This window comes from Ischnura elegans, chromosome 10 (assembly GCF_921293095.1).
Source record: "Ischnura elegans chromosome 10, ioIscEleg1.1, whole genome shotgun sequence".
Taxonomy (NCBI): domain Eukaryota; kingdom Metazoa; phylum Arthropoda; class Insecta; order Odonata; family Coenagrionidae; genus Ischnura; species Ischnura elegans.
In genome coordinates this window covers 102,260,605-102,276,936 of record NC_060255.1, presented here as the reverse complement: position 1 = coordinate 102,276,936, position 16,332 = coordinate 102,260,605, and the positions used below count along the sequence as shown (strand labels likewise).

At 39.7% G+C, this 16,332-nt stretch overlaps 2 protein-coding genes across 3 annotated transcripts in view; one reads left to right on the top strand and one right to left on the bottom strand.

Annotated features, from left to right (window-relative positions):
• Positions 1-357: 357 nt before the first annotated feature.
• On the bottom strand, positions 358-15,575 carry LOC124166771 (lys-63-specific deubiquitinase BRCC36-like). Its single transcript, XM_046544452.1, has 7 exons — positions 15,392-15,575; positions 15,051-15,245; positions 14,729-14,936; positions 14,507-14,595; positions 11,748-11,882; positions 11,526-11,634; positions 358-608 (listed from the first exon to the last, which is right to left on the bottom strand). Exons 2-7 carry the CDS (start codon positions 15,153-15,155, stop codon positions 439-441), a joined length of 816 nt encoding a protein of 271 aa, XP_046400408.1. The 5' UTR covers positions 15,156-15,245; positions 15,392-15,575; the 3' UTR covers positions 358-438.
• Positions 15,576-15,651: 76 nt separating this feature from the next.
• LOC124166770 (bifunctional glutamate/proline--tRNA ligase) overlaps positions 15,652-16,332 on the top strand; it is a 136,770-nt gene continuing 136,089 nt past the window's right edge. The window contains exons 1-2 of one of the 2 annotated variants that reach the window (XM_046544449.1): positions 15,652-15,783; positions 16,094-16,278. In XM_046544449.1, the coding sequence (XP_046400405.1) occupies positions 15,741-15,783; positions 16,094-16,278 (228 nt within the window). In that variant the 5' untranslated portion in view covers positions 15,652-15,740. The remainder of the gene's footprint in view (positions 15,784-16,093; positions 16,279-16,332) is intronic. The other variant, XM_046544450.1, reaches the window with a different exon arrangement.

Sequence of the window (16,332 nt, the reverse complement as noted above, 5' to 3'; positions counted from 1 at the left end):
AATCTTTTTTCACTTCAATGCAGTCACTTTTTGCCATTATTTGCATAACTGTTGCTCTCTTATTATATCAATAACTGTTACCCTGCAATTCTTAAGCATATACCACCCCTTCCATTATTACCCTTTGCTTTCATAGCTCAATAATTCTCAATCCTTCCTCCACACTTGTATTAGAAATCCCTCTCAAAGTGTGCCTGATTGAGTTTCCATTTGTCACTCATAGTGTTCTTAGGAATGCTCACTTCTTCCTCCTAACACCACACCATTTCTCCCTCCATCCCATCCAATCCCATCGCTAATAATACGTAACCATCATCATCGGCTGTTTAAAATAATGAGGTGAACAATAAGCCAGGATTGTACAAAAATTAATATTTATTGGAATGAAACATAGCAGGAGGAGGAGACAGAAAGAGAGAGAGGAGTGGGCAGGATTCTTCAGTGATGGGGAGCAGCAGGAGGCAATGACGCAAGTGCCTGCGTGAGATGCTTCATTTCGCTCCTGAGCTCCTCGCATCTCTTCACGTTGGTCGCGTGGCGCTGTTCCAGAGCGTTCAGCAGCGGCCCCTGCACCACCTCCGCAATGTGGCACAGCGATTTTGTGTACACTGAGAGACAATGACAAAGAGAAGGCACATATCATAATTACCTCTCACCACTTGAATCATCACATGTTGAATTCTCTGAAGGAGGAGCATTTCTGTAGGCCCCAATTAATGTAAGGGCAAGCCAAGATTGCTATTAAGTTGTTGGGACTAGGATATCAGGACTACCAAATAACGACTACTTGAAGAACTCTACATGGTGTGGCTGTTGAGATGTGTGATATTTTCTGTTTCCAGAGTAATATCACCAGAACTGTGTTTTTTATTGATGAAATTTACAACTCTTTTGGCATGATGCCAATGCCATTAGCAGCATCCTTGTTAGCGAGCATGATCGTCAAGTTCAGTCTCCAACAAATTCTACCAATACTTAGCCATGTATTTCTCCAACAACTTCAGCCGACCAATTTCCCCAGTCAAGAACAATGAATTTAATCCCAACATGAATTCAACACATTTCTAAAGTAGTCTGATGTTCCTCATATCAAGAGTAAAAACTTCATCTTTAAACATAAAATATGAATTATTACTACCGGACGTAATCAACAGCTGGCTGTTTAATCAGTTTAATTGCATTTTCATCATTTCTAGCATTAAAAACTGCTTTGCACCAAAGGAGACCATGCAATGCTCTTTCTCACATGCCATATTTAGCCTAAAATCATAATGACAATCAGCTGAAAACCACTGTTTTTCTTCGAAAATTAAAACTGCTATAATTTGTGATAGCTACAAATATTATGAGGTTATTTTGAGATTATCTCGAAGAATGATCTCATGATGAAGGGTTTAAAATCTCACGAGATAGAGAAATATTACACTGCCAGCGAAAAGGTAACTGGCTTGGGTCAGTAACTGAATGTGAGGATAGCCAAAAGTGTTTCTTTGCTGAAAAGAAAGAGTTGAGATGATAAATTCATGAAGAGGCAGTGGGAGCAAGGATGAGCACATGGCCCAGCAATTCACGTGCTAATTCTAGTGCTGTGCAAGAGTCTCGTCTCGGTGGTAAAGACGAGAATTTCATTTCTCGGCATTGTCGGGACGAGACTTGGCACGGCGAGAGTCTCGCCAGGGTCGAGAGTCTTGACGAGAGTCGAGAAGTCTCGTCCCTTCGAAATTTCTCGACACCCGTCGAGACTCCCGGGCAAGGCGAGAATTTTCGATAATACCGCAATCAGTCGATGATGGAGTTTGCTCAGATATCCCTTACAACTTTTATGGATTTATTCAATTTATAAAAATATTTTATTTAATGATTTAACCACTGCATGCAATTTTTTAAATAGTATGCACGATGCTAATAGGGATCCCAACGAGGGATTCGAAAAAAAATTATTTCCTTATCCTGACCTCAATATTAAGTATGTATAAAATTTGAATCTTGGAGTGTAGGTCTTTAAATTGAAACATAAATTTTTCCAACGTTTCGGTTTACAGTAAAACTTTGATTTACGCAGTTGGAGTGACCGAAATATGGGCATGTGTAAAATCAAGAGTTGGTATTGAGGAGAAGTATAGTTTTCAGGATAACATTTGCTCATTATTTTTAAAACGCTTAGTCATACACTTTTGTATAGTTCTGATTTGAGCCAGAAATGGATCCAGAAAAAGTCAGATATGTGAGGCTTTACGGTAAAAGAGCATGAAATCCTTTTCAATTGCATCAGATACATGTTTCCCAGATTCAATTACTCATTTGGAGGCAAGAAAATGGAGCTTTATAACCTTATTTACTCACAAGCAACACCACAGATGACGTGCTACCCTAAGAGAAACAACGTTGCATTCCTGAACAATGTTTCCCATGGTTGAACAAAATGGTTGAATTGCCAGCATTTCTGGCACTAACAATAAGATTACTTCTGTTACCCAGGAGAAATTTCGAAATGGTGATACTAAATGCTCGCAGAGAAGCTAATTTTCGAAAATATTCTCAATAAAAGCAGTTTTCAGGATATCCGTTTAACCACCTGCAGACAAACAAAGATTGGAGATTGAAGAAATGAGATATCTGAGGATAGTCATCCAAATTAACCCCATTAACAGGGAGCAAAATTTTGCTAATACATCACGAAGGCTTTACACCCTGTGGGCCTTGGTTCAAGTCCTGGCAGTAGCAGAAACTTATGAGAGATGGCCCTATCCCCACTTGAGTGTAATTTGGAGGGCACTTCCAGTGCACCACTCTGTCCATCAGATGGGATGTTAAGTCCTGGTCCCTTTTGAGCTTATCATTACAACCTGGCTAATGCCAACATAGGGTTCCTATCCCCCAGCCCTTACTTCATGGCGCTAATGACCTCAGCTGTCAGTTACCTCCTTCCAAATAGCATACCATAGATAATACGGAGCACACAGGACCTGGGATATTCAGAAATTCAGATTTTTCTGGCGTTAAGATGACTTTTTTAAAGTGAGCTATTTAAATAACCGTGCAACTGCCGTCATGCCGCCAGTGATAAATAAAAAATGATTAATAGTCTGGAACAATTTTCCCTCTTTATAATTTATACTCATTAAAAAAGCATTTTCCCATGAAATTTTAGCATTAGTAGATTGAATCTACCGGGAATAGCTTCTCTGTCGGCATTCTTCCGCGAATTCAGCACCGGGACCTTCGACTCACAAGCCGTGTGACTCATCTTCACATAATATTTTGCTTCCCCATATCTGATAACAACACCGGACACTTTTTTATTTCGTTTTAATGGTGCTAAGCCATTCCTGAGTTTGAAGGAACTGCCTTATCATTCACGTCTTGAGAGCAAAGAGAGAGACTGTGATTACTTTAACGGCAAATTCCGGCCGAGACATAATATTACATACAGTGTGCGATATCACCCAAATTTAATACGTGCGTGATAAGACAAGCCAATTGACCTTGGAATCGTAATGAGATACATCGAATGAACGTCAGAAGCGTTGAACAATGAAGGCTTGGGATATAATAGATTATGACTCATTAGATGCGATTTTTTCTCTAATTCACCTAAAATTTGTGAAAAAAAGCAAAATTTCATTTTTATCCACCGATTTTGCATTATTTTGTGGTATCGTGTCTCGAGAATTTCACGGATCTTTAACTATAATGATTACTAGATGAGTGCCCTAACCCACCCAGCCACCACGTCAGTTGAGAAGGAGTCATAGTGCATGAAATCTTTACATGCGAATATCTCTCGAACCTGGGCCTATGTGGAAGAAAGATGAGACACTTTTTCTACATTATCTATATAGTTTCTGAAAATAACATTGGCATTCAGATTAATTCCGACCATCACTTTCAGGATGTACTATCTATTTTAGCGTAATTTTTGTCTCTTTGCACCTGGTCTACATATACTCTAGAACTACGTTCTTTAGCCACAGTAACGAAAATATGTAGACTACATATATGTAAGAAGACTAAATTGGAATGAATCACGTGCTGTGTGGAAGAATGCAGCGCTGCTGTAGGCGGAGGGTAATTTAGTATTTAACATTGTGTGGCCACATGGACTGGAGACGTTACTTCAATTGCTAGAACTTATGAGCAGCGTACACCCAAACATTAAATTCACAATGGAAGTTGAAAATAACCGATGCCTCCCCTTCTTGGACATCCTTATTGAACGGAAAGAAAATGGGAATTTAGGACACAGCATGTACAGGAAACCAACGCACACTGAACTATACCTAAATGCTTCCAGCCATCATCACCCAGCACACGTCCTCACGACACTATTCCATCGAGCCACAACCATATCAGATGAGGCTCACTTGAACCAAGAAATAGCGCACCACTTTTAGAAATGACGGATACAGCCAACATGACATCCAAGAAGCATTAAAAAATACCTTTTTGAATGGTGATGCAAGAGAAGTAAAAGAAAAACCGATATCCAGAGCCGTTCTCCCGTACATTTCCAGCATCAGCAACAAGGTAGCCCGGATACTCCGAAAACAAAATATAGAAACAATCTACATACCTGCCACCAAGATTAAAGCCTGCATCGGGACACCGAAAGATAACTTGAGCCTCAAACCTCGGGAGTGTACAGCGTCCCGTGTGAGTGCGGTCACGTTTACGTTGGGGAAACTGGCCGCACAATCGAAAAATGTCTGACAGAGCATGAAAGATGCATTCACCTGTTTTATCCATTAGAGTCGGCGGTAGCGGAGCATTGCTTGGACCTCAGTCATAGGATGGACTTAAAAAATACGAAGGTTTTGCACTGCACTTAAAACTGTATTGGATCGAAATTGGGATCGAATTGTAAAGGCGGCAATTGAAATTAGCCTGGATGAGAAGAGCATAAACAGAGATAAAGGCTTCCAAATAAGCAGTGCCTGGAATGCCATAATTAATCACTACATCCACACACAACAAGAAGGGCAACCAAGGATATGAATGAATAAATAAGTACCGTAAAAAGTACCATTAAAAGTAAACCCCTGAAGACTATGGCAGGCTCAGCCATTGAAACATTGGGAGAATTAACCCAATACCATGCCCAGTGGGAAACCTGAGAAATTTTTCATCAATCTATACGTCGGGAAAACCGAAAATTTTACAACAACCAAGTGTTCTGGAAGAGATAGTCACCAGCAAAAACAAAATTTACACTGAGGGCGCAGGGACTGTTCCAGTGAGAGTGAATTGCTGGAATGAAAGATGCTCCTTATGCTCCCGACTTGAGACATACAAACCTGCTGTCTATGAGTGGGATGGTGGAAAAGGGACTAATCGTTACTTTTGACTCTGACGGATGCAAAGTGTATGACAAAGACAATTGTTTTGTTGAAGGTGAAGTTCAATTCACAGGAAGTAATGTGGGCGGCATTTAAAAGTTGGATATACTTCCTGAAGTAAAGGTAAATATCGCATCCGCTCCACCTGGAAATAGAGGATTATGACATAGAAGATTGGGACACATGTGCTGGAAGTCCATGGAGCTTTTAGCCAAAGGCCTTGCTATTGGAATGAAATTCATAGGAAGGGATGACGAGCATTGTATTTCATGCATAAAAGGAAAGCATTTGCTAGCGTCGTTCCTAGAGAGTAAAACCAGGATGTCCCAAAAGCTACAGCTGGTCCATTCAGATGTTTGTGGGCCCATGAGTGAGGAGAGTTGGGGTGGAGCAAAATACGTGTTAACTTTCACTGATGACTTCACAAGAAAGACATACGTTCAATTTTTAAAGCGTACAAATGAGGATACTACCAAGTTTAAAGAGTTTAAAGCGCTAGCCCAAAAGCAGAGTGGAGAAAAACTGAAAGCATTATGAACTGATAAAGGTAGGGAATATTAGAATAGAGAAATGGAGAAATTTCTGAAGGACTGTGGCATATTAGTAAAATAAGACATTGCAATATTTCCACTGAGTTTTATTATGACACTACACATTTGGTCGTTACAAAAAACTTGAAATGTTGTTTGTAACGATGAAACACATAGTGTCATAATAAAACTCAGCGGAAATATTGCAATGTCTTATTTTACTAATATTAAGAACTTCCACCATATCGTGCCCAACATCATACAAGACTGTGGCATAGTACATCAAATGACTGTCCCATACACTCCACAGCAGAATGTCACAGCTGAAAGGGTGAATAGAACCACGGTTGAGAAAGAACGATACATGCTTCAGGATGCAGACTTAGGCAAGAAGTTCTCGGCTGAGGCAGTGAATACAGCTGTACATTTGAAAAATCGCTCACCTACTAAAGCAGTGAAAAACATGACCCAAGAAGGTGCCTGGAGTGTAAAGAAGGCTGACTCGTCTCATTAAAGGATTTCTGGATGCAAAAGTTTTGTTCATGTCCCAGACGAGAAGAGAACAAAGTGGGGTGCAAAAAGTAAGGAATTCAACTTCACAGAGTAACATTGAGAAACCACAAAGAATTGCAGACTATGAGATCCTCTAAATCGGAAGAATATGGTTATTGCTAGAAATGTTGTCTTTCTGGAAGAAATGGCTCCTCAAATACAAGATGAAGATATCACAAGCAGGGATTCAGAAGTTCCTATCCATAGTTTTGTGGCATTTTTTTGTGTTCCCCTCAAATTTCTGGTACCCCCCCCCCAGAAATTCCTCCGAATCGGTTTCGGTACTTGGTTTAAAAAACAGAAAATATCTCTGATGAGAGAATGAACAATTTGAGTTTGGTAAAGATTTCTGGTTTTATACCAATAAAAATCTTCCCAGTTCCTTCTGTTACTGATGGTAATTATTGTAATTTTGATCACTGGTACACCAAATAAGCATCACTTATGAGATATTGATTATTAATTTTATTTCTTGCTATATAATACTAAATAATTTACTCTATATCAGTCAATAATATTTCTTGTCTCACTTTTGTAATTATGACATGTTATTCACTTTGGAATTCTGTTGAATTTCTGTTGAATCGAAACCTCACTCTTGAAGTTATCGTTTACAGAGTGATGAAAATATGTATGTATTATTCTCAAAACTATTTTTGAGTGATATTTCATCTAAACTGTTGTCTCAGTCAATAAACATTTTTATATTCAGTTCATTCTAACAACTGACTCATGGTTTTTTGTGACATTTATGGGGTTAACCAGTGGGGGTTCATCAAGTGGAAACCAGTGGACCTGTGATGCCTCGATAAGTTTTCTAGGCATTGATTATTTCTTGGTGGATGTATTTTTGTCCACAAGTTCAAGCAATTTTTGTGGTCATTTTCCCACAGAGGATGTGGCATTTTTTAGTGTCCCCCTCCCAAATTTTTGGTACCCCCCCCCCTGAAATTCCTCTGTACTTATCCGCAGAACTTCTCCCGCTAAGGACTTTTCACGCTAAGGATTTTCGCACAAAGGCCCTTCGACTCAAAGGCTCGGAGACTCAAAGTCTTGAAAACTCTTGTCTCCGAAACTCTGCCTCCGGAACTCTGCCTCTGCAAACAGCCTCCGAAACAGCCCCGAACCAGCCATACCTGCAGAGCAAGACTTATATAGGATTACTGTGGAGGAATACCAACTCCTTGGCAATTAAGGGGAAATGGGTGCTGAGGCACCAGTTTGCAGCTTGGAGTGAGAAGTTTTACCATAGTCCTATCACAACTCTCTCTCCCTCCAACACCTCACCCCACTATGTCTCTCCCCTCCATGTGTTCCAATGAATATTCCACTGATTCGACTGATGTCTCCAACCCAGAAGTTTGAGGGGAAATTTCTGGCCCTGCACGCTGTTCCCTCCTACCCCGGGTGGGATTACCTGATGCTTGGCGGAGCAGCCTGTCAACAGGGGCAGTTACGCAGCTGACTGAACATCGCCCTTTCTACCCCTCCACTCCTTGGAAAAATCCCTCCCCTCCACCTGTCTCGTCGTGGAGTACGCAAGCCCTCATTTGCTCGGGCGCCCGTGGTGGACGGATGGCTTGACTGACATGGGTGATTTTAGAAAATAACTTGTAATTTTTGACAATTGTTTCTTCTGTGCTGATTTTCTTGTTTGTGGAGTCTTTCCCTGAACCAGCTTGTGACCGACGATTGGAGTTCTCTATGTCTGGGGCTTACGTGGACAATCTCCAAGATTTTACGACGTAACGCCACAGTTTGTTAGATAATGATGTGCTTTGCGATAGGGTCAACCCAGAGGAGGACCAAGAGGTCAATGCCAGCAACAGTGAGCACGCCATCCAGAGAGGAGAGCCTTGTGATTCACTTAGGGAGAAAGCTCCGAAGAAAAGGCCTGATGACATCATCCTATATCAAGCAATCCATCTCCTCCTCTTTTGAAATCAAGAATGAGTTAGCGAATCCAATATCCTCTCCTTTGTGGGCAATTTTTTCATTTTGTTTTTGTTATTTGACACGGTCCCGGAAAGAGTGATTGCAATTAGAGTGACTTCAAAATTAATGGCAGAACTTCTTAATGTACAATAAGAATAAAACTAAGTGCTTGGACCATCATGAAAACAACCATGCATAAAAACGTAGCGTCTATACTTGTGAACACGATGCTTATGAGCAAGGTAGAATTATTCATAGGCATTGCTGTTAAGGAGAAGTGGATATGATACCTTCATTTCACTTAATTACAGCCAACTTCTTCCCAAAATACAATTTGATGATGGAAGATACATATTCTTCATAATGTTACCCCATAATTGAAATTGAGCAACAAGAAAGTGTAAATACTCCTTGCCCAGTAGTAAGTGAAATGTGCTTAATTAATTCTACTGATAAGGAAATTGAGTCAGACCAGGTCATTTATAGATTACCTAATGATTTTCAGTTCAGACATTTACACTAAAGATGGGACGAATAGCAGATTTCTCGAACTCAAATATCAAATTCGAATTTCCACCCTTCCACCATGTAAATGCTTCAAGTTTTGATTTAATCAAATTCGAATATTAAATCATTGCTCGAATATTCGATTTTCGAATACCTCGAATACTAAACGATGAATGAGGGAATGTTTGACTAAGTTGCCTATGCAGCAGGAAACCCAAGATTTTGGCGAGTAACTGTGATTTCCTTTAAAGGTTTCGAAAAGGAATTTAGCTGATAAATAAATAATATTTTAATTTTATGGAAAGAATTGGGCATATAGTTGATTCAACTAACATCTCTTTCAAATATCCTAAGGGGACACACCACCTCGCGAAAAATGATTGCATGCCATCTCGGCATACACACTGCTACGATGGATTTCTGTCTGATGTATACATTCTTATTTACCAAACGCCATTTCAGCGGCACGCCCATCTGATACTCGGCTTCATCCAACTTCTTATTTTCAACAGGTAGCTCGCTTTACCCCCACTCCTGCTATCAAGTAATATCGGACAATCTGAGGCATTTTGCAAAATACATGTGCTTCTCCATCTGATTTTCTTCAATTATTTTCAGTCCATCTTTGGGAGTTCTCACGAGATAAGAAGACGAATTCGAATTGCTATCAGGGAGAAACCAAATATCCTGAGAAAATATCCCTTTGTCTGTGATTGTAACAATAGAGATTTATAGCACAATTCATAAATTGTAACTTGATATATATTTTTGGAAAAAAATACTGCATCACCTTCCGAGAAGCTATGCTGCTCATGTCGAGTCCCGCCAGAATGCTAAGTCTCCGTCGTATTTTGAAATTTATTTCCTTGCGTAAAATGCTTAAATGAAGTCAGAAATCCATCGCCTTTGGTCTTATTCTTTTTTAAATTACACGCACATTACTAATATTTCAATCCAATAAAGGTGTAATATCAAGTGACGAAAGTCATTGTTAGACACCGTTTGGGCTAATAGGTGATTCATGCAGCAGTTGACCTCCAGAAACTGGTAACTTTGGAGCATGCATGCTGAAAAAGGTCAGTGGATGAGAAAAGGGGGTGGGGCACGAAACACGTTTCTGTTGTTCTCTTGTAACTTGGTATTTTTTTCGAAGCTAAGGTCTTCGTTGACTGAGATTCTCCTGGTGGGGGAAACTGGGGATTTTGGGATTTTTCACCCAATCATTTTCAGTTCCCCACATCGAACTCTTTTCACCGCTCTAATCCGCAAATTTGATGTAGTTCGTCAACTTTCCTATAACGGTGCTGCATGCACTAAACGACTACAGTTCTTTACAATTTTCCAAGTCAACTACCAATGACAGTGTGCGACAGTGTACAGCGCAAAATTCAAAGTATTCGAAGTATTTGAGAGCGTTCCTTTGGCATAATTATTCGAGACCTCGAATATCAGATACTTTCTAGTATTCGAGGTATTCGAGTATTTGTGGATACTATTCGCACATCTCTAATTTACACCCACAAGCTATTGACAAGAAACATGTCACTGTAAATAAATTTTGATTAGATATAGATTATAAGCTATGTGTTTGACTAAGCATTGGTGCAAGGAGGATGGAATTTCTTAAATCAAATTACATAATTGTGCACTGGTTAATTTTTTCAGTAGAAAGGAGCATATGTATTCATGGTGGTGCTTGCATTATTGTAAGAGTGAGTTTTCTTTAAATGCTCAAAAATTGATCAAATGAAAATAAAATCTTTGTACTTTTCCAGCAATTTATTTTCACAGTAGTACTATTTACAAAGCAGAAGTGTCATCTCCAGGTAGAAAGGGTTGAAGCTCAGAATGAGTCCCTCCAACCGCTACCACCACCACCAAATACCCTCCAAAACTCCCTGCAAACAGTCATCCACACCCCCCTCTCCAACGCTCACCTCACAACGCCACATCACCTCCTCCTCGAGATTTCCCCCGCCTCCCTTCAGCCACACTGAAGCCTTCTTCCTCCTCCCCCCCTCTGAAATCACCTTGCATTCATTCATTGTGAGTTGGAAGGACTTATTCTGAGCTTCAAACCTTTCCGCCCAAAGATGACACCTCTGCCTTGTAAATATGTAGTACTCTTGTGAAAATAAATTGCTGGAAAAGTACAAAGATTTTCTTTTCATTTGCTTAAAATGAACTTCCACAAAGTTCAGCCTTAGACAATAGAGATTATCCAAAATTGAAATTGATTTCTCCTGTCGTGAGCTGGATTTCAAAGCCAATTGCGTCAGTACTGAAGCAATTAAAATAGCTACAGTTACCTTGTATAGATTCCCTGGTAATGGTAATGTTTCTGTATTTTTGGAGAACCTGGAAGAGCTTTTAACTTTTTTCAGGAGATGGAAGTTTTTTAAAGTTTAGGTTTGTATTTTGTCGTGATTTAAACTCTAATTTTGATGTTGCAATAGAAAATTATTCAAGCAAGCCATGCAATTCAAAAACATTTTCCCATCTTGGAAGAATAATTCCACATCTCCAGTATTACCCTTGCCAACAAAGGGAGATGTGTGAAAACAAGGTGGAGAGTCAGATCTTATTGCCATTTGAGGACACACATGTGTAGGCGCATTAGAGAGAGAGGGCCATGAGAGGAGGGTCAGCACGTGGTGCGACTCACCAGCATTGTTGTGGAGCTGGGCGAGTTGGTTGAGGTGCGGCAGCCTTTTTGTCGCCTCATACACCTCGTCTTCCTCTTGCAGCAGAATCTCGGGAAGCTCGACCATCGACTAAAAACACAAAAGAGAAAGATCATCACTAGTGCACGCACAAATATGAGTGGCTTGCATTATAAATTTGGCAATCAGATCCAATAATAGCGACATTGCGATGGCAACGTTACCCGTAAACAAGGCTGAGAAAGACATGTCGTAGGTATTATGCGCATTGGGATTTCAATGCGGTCCATATAATGATCTGGTGTGCCTTCCATATTTCTAGACTGAGATTGAAAACATGTGACCTGAACCTCTTGCTCCTGTGGATCAAAAGAAGACAATCATTAATCATTGATGTTTCAGCCGATGACAGAGATGGACAGGAGGGGGACACACGCTTATGGATTCCAAAGCAAACACAATGTCGACATAGCTCTGTAGCCATTTGATCCATCTGCACAAGGAATATACGCAGTCTGAATGGTAAGAGCATTGTTTCTAAAGCAGAACATTATAATGGATGCTCCTATGACAACATTGTCATAGGATCCTGGAGAGACTACGATTACTTCACTCTCATCACTCATAGCGAATTTTGTCACCAACCTCCCACTCCGAAACTCTCATTGACCTGATAATTAGCAATCTCCCTAAGTTGTGTTTATCCTGTACTACTTTTGATTCCATTATGTCTGACCATCTCGCAATTGATGTCAGCATATAAATGGAAACCCTCACCCCCACCTCGGCTCGTACCTATATCACAGCGAGCTTTCTCAGACTCTGCTATGGGAAAATTCCTTCATGATCTATCTCTAGCGCATTGGGAAGAGATATACTCAAGTCAGGATCTGAACTCAAAACTCGTGCTTTTTTAACACTTTTCATATCTATTTCAATGCAGCATTTCCACAAAATATGAAAAAAAGCAGAATCTTCCCTCTAAAGGAAAAGATATATACTGAGGATGTTCTTAACACGTTGCGTGCCGGGGTATTTAAATTCCTAGGAACGCCAATTTGTGCCCATGCGATGCCACTCCACGTGACGTCACAGGGACCTAGTTTCTATACAAGTAGATAGGAGTTTTATATCGTCTGAGATTACCAATGCGTGTATGAGGCACAGAGCTCAGGGAAACATGTCTTAATAATCACCTATTAAAACTGCCTATGGTCGGAAAGTTTCCTCCTTTGATAAAGTATTAATAATCCTTATTTAAGCCAAGCGCTACCAGCTAGCATGGTACTCTGCTACCTGCTATCATCCTGTGTTGTATCAGAGCTCAGAGCCTCACCCCAAGGTCATCTCACTTGCGGTAGTGGGAACCAGAACGACGTCAAACGGGAGTTTTCCCGGCATTCATACTTACCCGTCGCGTTTTCGTGCGCTTGAAAATTTTCACTTTTCATTTAATCGCGAAAAATAGATATCGTCATTTAAAAATCTAAAAGCGTGAAGTACGTACTCCAGGAGTAATAATCTTTTGATTTAGGCAATAAAAAAATAATAGGAAACCACCCTATTGTATTAGGCTCAACTATGTGGAAGTTAAAACTCGAAAATGAAAAGGAGACTTCGCTGATTTCCACTAATTTATTTTGTCCGTACGAAATGTGTTGAACCATAGAGGTCATTATCAAGTCTTGACAACGACCTCGATAAGTAAAGCGTGCTTCTTTTAATCATACATTATCCAAATTAGAAAGTACAATCCCCACCTAATTTCTGGAAGTATCCCAACTTGAGTGTTATTTCATTTGCTTCTTCAATTTCCCATGTAAAATCATATTCCATATTGCAATTCCGTTAATTGCGTAGTGATTGCCAAAGTCGTATTCTATTGTCGGTTCATCATTTCTGCTATTGTTGGTATTATTGCTTTTAGTTTCCTTTAGCATGTGGGGACGTTAACCCTGTGCAAAACTCATGACCTAAAGGACCTCTATGGTATCTCGCTTTGTCTGGCCAGTACAGGTGAACTTCACAGAGCTTGTATGTCCTTATACCTGTTGCAGACTAATGACAAACGTCTACATTTGGTTTAAATTAGGTATAATGCTAACTTTGTACTCTTAGGGATGTAAATCTAATTAGCTTTTTTATAGAGGTTTACACAAGTGTTTTAAGCATGATGATATGATATTTATAATGAATATTCCCGTTAGAAAAATTTCTTACAAATAACATTTTGTAATTCATACAAGAAACTTTTTATAAGAATGCTTATTATAAGAGAAGTTCTTGTAAAAAAATGTCCACTTTGCTCTAAGAAAAACGCCCAATTTCTAATGAAAAATTTCCAATGGGGTGAAGAATAAGAATAATCAGAAGGGGAGGATAACAGTAACACAGAGAGGAGAATAGTACACATGAGATGGGGTTCGTGAAGACTGGTTACTAATAGGGAATATGGCTGAATGCAGTCATATTATATATATCAGTCATACTAGACTCATCTTGATAAGGTAGCACCAAGCTTGGTGCAGTGATGCAGCGAGGGGGGGGTTTTGGGGGATAAAACCCCCCCAGAGCTCAGAGAAATTTTAAAGTTTAATCCATTTTACTTATCTGGATCAGTATTACTTGTAGATAAAAGATAGGATTTATCAAATATCCCTCAGAAAGTCGTAAAACTCGCCATTTAGAACCATTATTCTTCAATTTCTTCTGAAGGAGGGCCCCCGCAACTCCTGCTTACCCCGCTAGGTAAGCAATACCCCCACACCCGTAAGTATTAGTTGTGCCTAAAACCCCCCCTAACCTTAATTCCTAGCTGCAACCCTGTCAAGATGAGCCTAGGTGCCTTAAAATACTTAAGTATTTTAGACCTCTACTCAAAATAAATATAATGCTTGTAGAGAGGCGTTTACACCAGAAGAGAGATTTCACTTTTTATGATCTAATAATCATTGTTGAATGCATTCTTCACGATGGTACTTACTTTGGTAATTTTGTCCTCTAGAAACACAGAAAATATAACACCTACAAAACCTTGGTCCATCATCTGATACATTGCCTGCGTCTGTACATCTGAAAATATTCATTTTCGCGGGTTATTATTAACGAAAATCCCAATTACACGCTATTGCAAGAGAAATGCGCGTAAAAAATTCAGATATACCCAATTGCTACAAACGTCGACGTAATAGTAACAAGTACGTACCAACATGTGAAGGCCACACAGTAATATGGGGGTGAGAATGATACCATCCCAGAACTCGCATGGGTTGGCCTAATGTTCTCGCCAATTCCTCTGCTTTGATCGTCGCGGCAGTCAGCTGTTCAGGTGATATTTCAACGCGATCTTTCCTTTTATCCGAACGACGAAGCATCACAACAGCAGATATTTTTGCCTTGGCATCTACATCGATCTATAATGAAAATGAATACTTCATGGTTTTAATGAAATACTGATTAAGGTGTTGAAATTGAGGGAGGTAAGGCCCAGTCGCTGTTGGTATTCAAATTATTTAATCAAAACGTACCTCTCCAATCAACAGACCCATGACCTCTTCTTTTTCTGTGGACAAAGCATGCTGAAGGCAGACAACATACACATCGGCTGACATGCAGACACAAGATAATGCCATTTCGCTGATATCCTTTCTAGGTGATTGTCGGAGATGTCAGCAGTTCTCAAATGCGTCCATGGGATAGGATCAGGTAATGAGAGACATTGGCTATTCCACAAAGATGCATTGTGGAAGACGGTCGACAATTTAAGAGTTAGATGAATGGAATTTCGATCATGTAACCGAATGACAACCCCAACTACTTATAGGACAACCCTGTAACTACTTAGTTGATACTGCTGCGTAAAACTTACCTATGTTTACCGAATACAAACACATGAACAAACTTTACTTAGTACGGAACTTCTTACACCAAAATGAGAAATTGGTGACGGTGAAGTGGATGAAAAACTTTTCTTGTATAATTACTGGAAAGTTACAGCGTTATAGTGAAAACGATGACTTATCATCAAAAATATACATCGCCAAACATTCGAACAAATGGCATATATTTTTCTTAGTAAAACAATGCGAATGTTACAAGCGCAAATGGCGCTGTGCTGTGCTGAGTAAACGTGTTCGATCCGCTTCATCCGCTTACAGCTTAAGGTGATGCACGTGTAGACCAGTGTAGACGTTCGGTGTGGTGGATAAAGTACCATTATGTCCATGAAATTGGTGGTTAACAGTAAAAGTCTTCCCTTAGGTATGTATCTGTGTGGTGGAAGCATTAAAATAAACCATTCCATTTTAAGTTTCGAGTCTTTTATACCTAATGTTGTGCGACTTGATCTTGGTATCTCATTTTCCATAATGGCTTATGACAATAGATGAAGTAAACTTCATAACACTGTATGAAATGATACATTAGTACTATCTGTACTTCATTAAAACCTATGATTTAAAACATGACTAACATTTCATGGTAACTGGGTAAATTTATTTAGGGCAGCAGCCCAGCCATTGTGGTAAAAATCATTGATAAAACACTTACATGCTTACGCCCACTATTTCAGGGGGACTTATTACTGCTGAGCACGTTAGAAAAGTTGTACCTCACCAGGTGGAATGGGGAAAGACTACCTCTTTAGTTGTAGAAATGGGCATAAATTTTGATTCTAGCCCTTCTATCAGCAGATACTTTGCCTCTCTTGCTCCATCGCTCGAGCTCTACGGGCAAGATGTATTCAAGAAAGTTGAGGTATGCTATCCAAATTTACATTTATGGGTAACGTTGATTTTCCTACTTACCCTG

Coding starts and splice junctions, on each gene's coding strand:
- LOC124166771 (XM_046544452.1), bottom strand. CDS start 15,155: ATGGCATTATCTTGTGTCTGCATGTCAGCCGATGTGTATGTTGTCTGC. Junction 14,937..15,050: donor TGGGTCTGTTGATTGGAGAG/GTACGTTTTGAT, acceptor TTTTCATTATAG/ATCGATGTAGATGCCAAGGC. Junction 14,596..14,728: donor TGTGTGGCCTTCACATGTTG/GTACGTACTTGT, acceptor GAATATTTTCAG/ATGTACAGACGCAGGCAATG.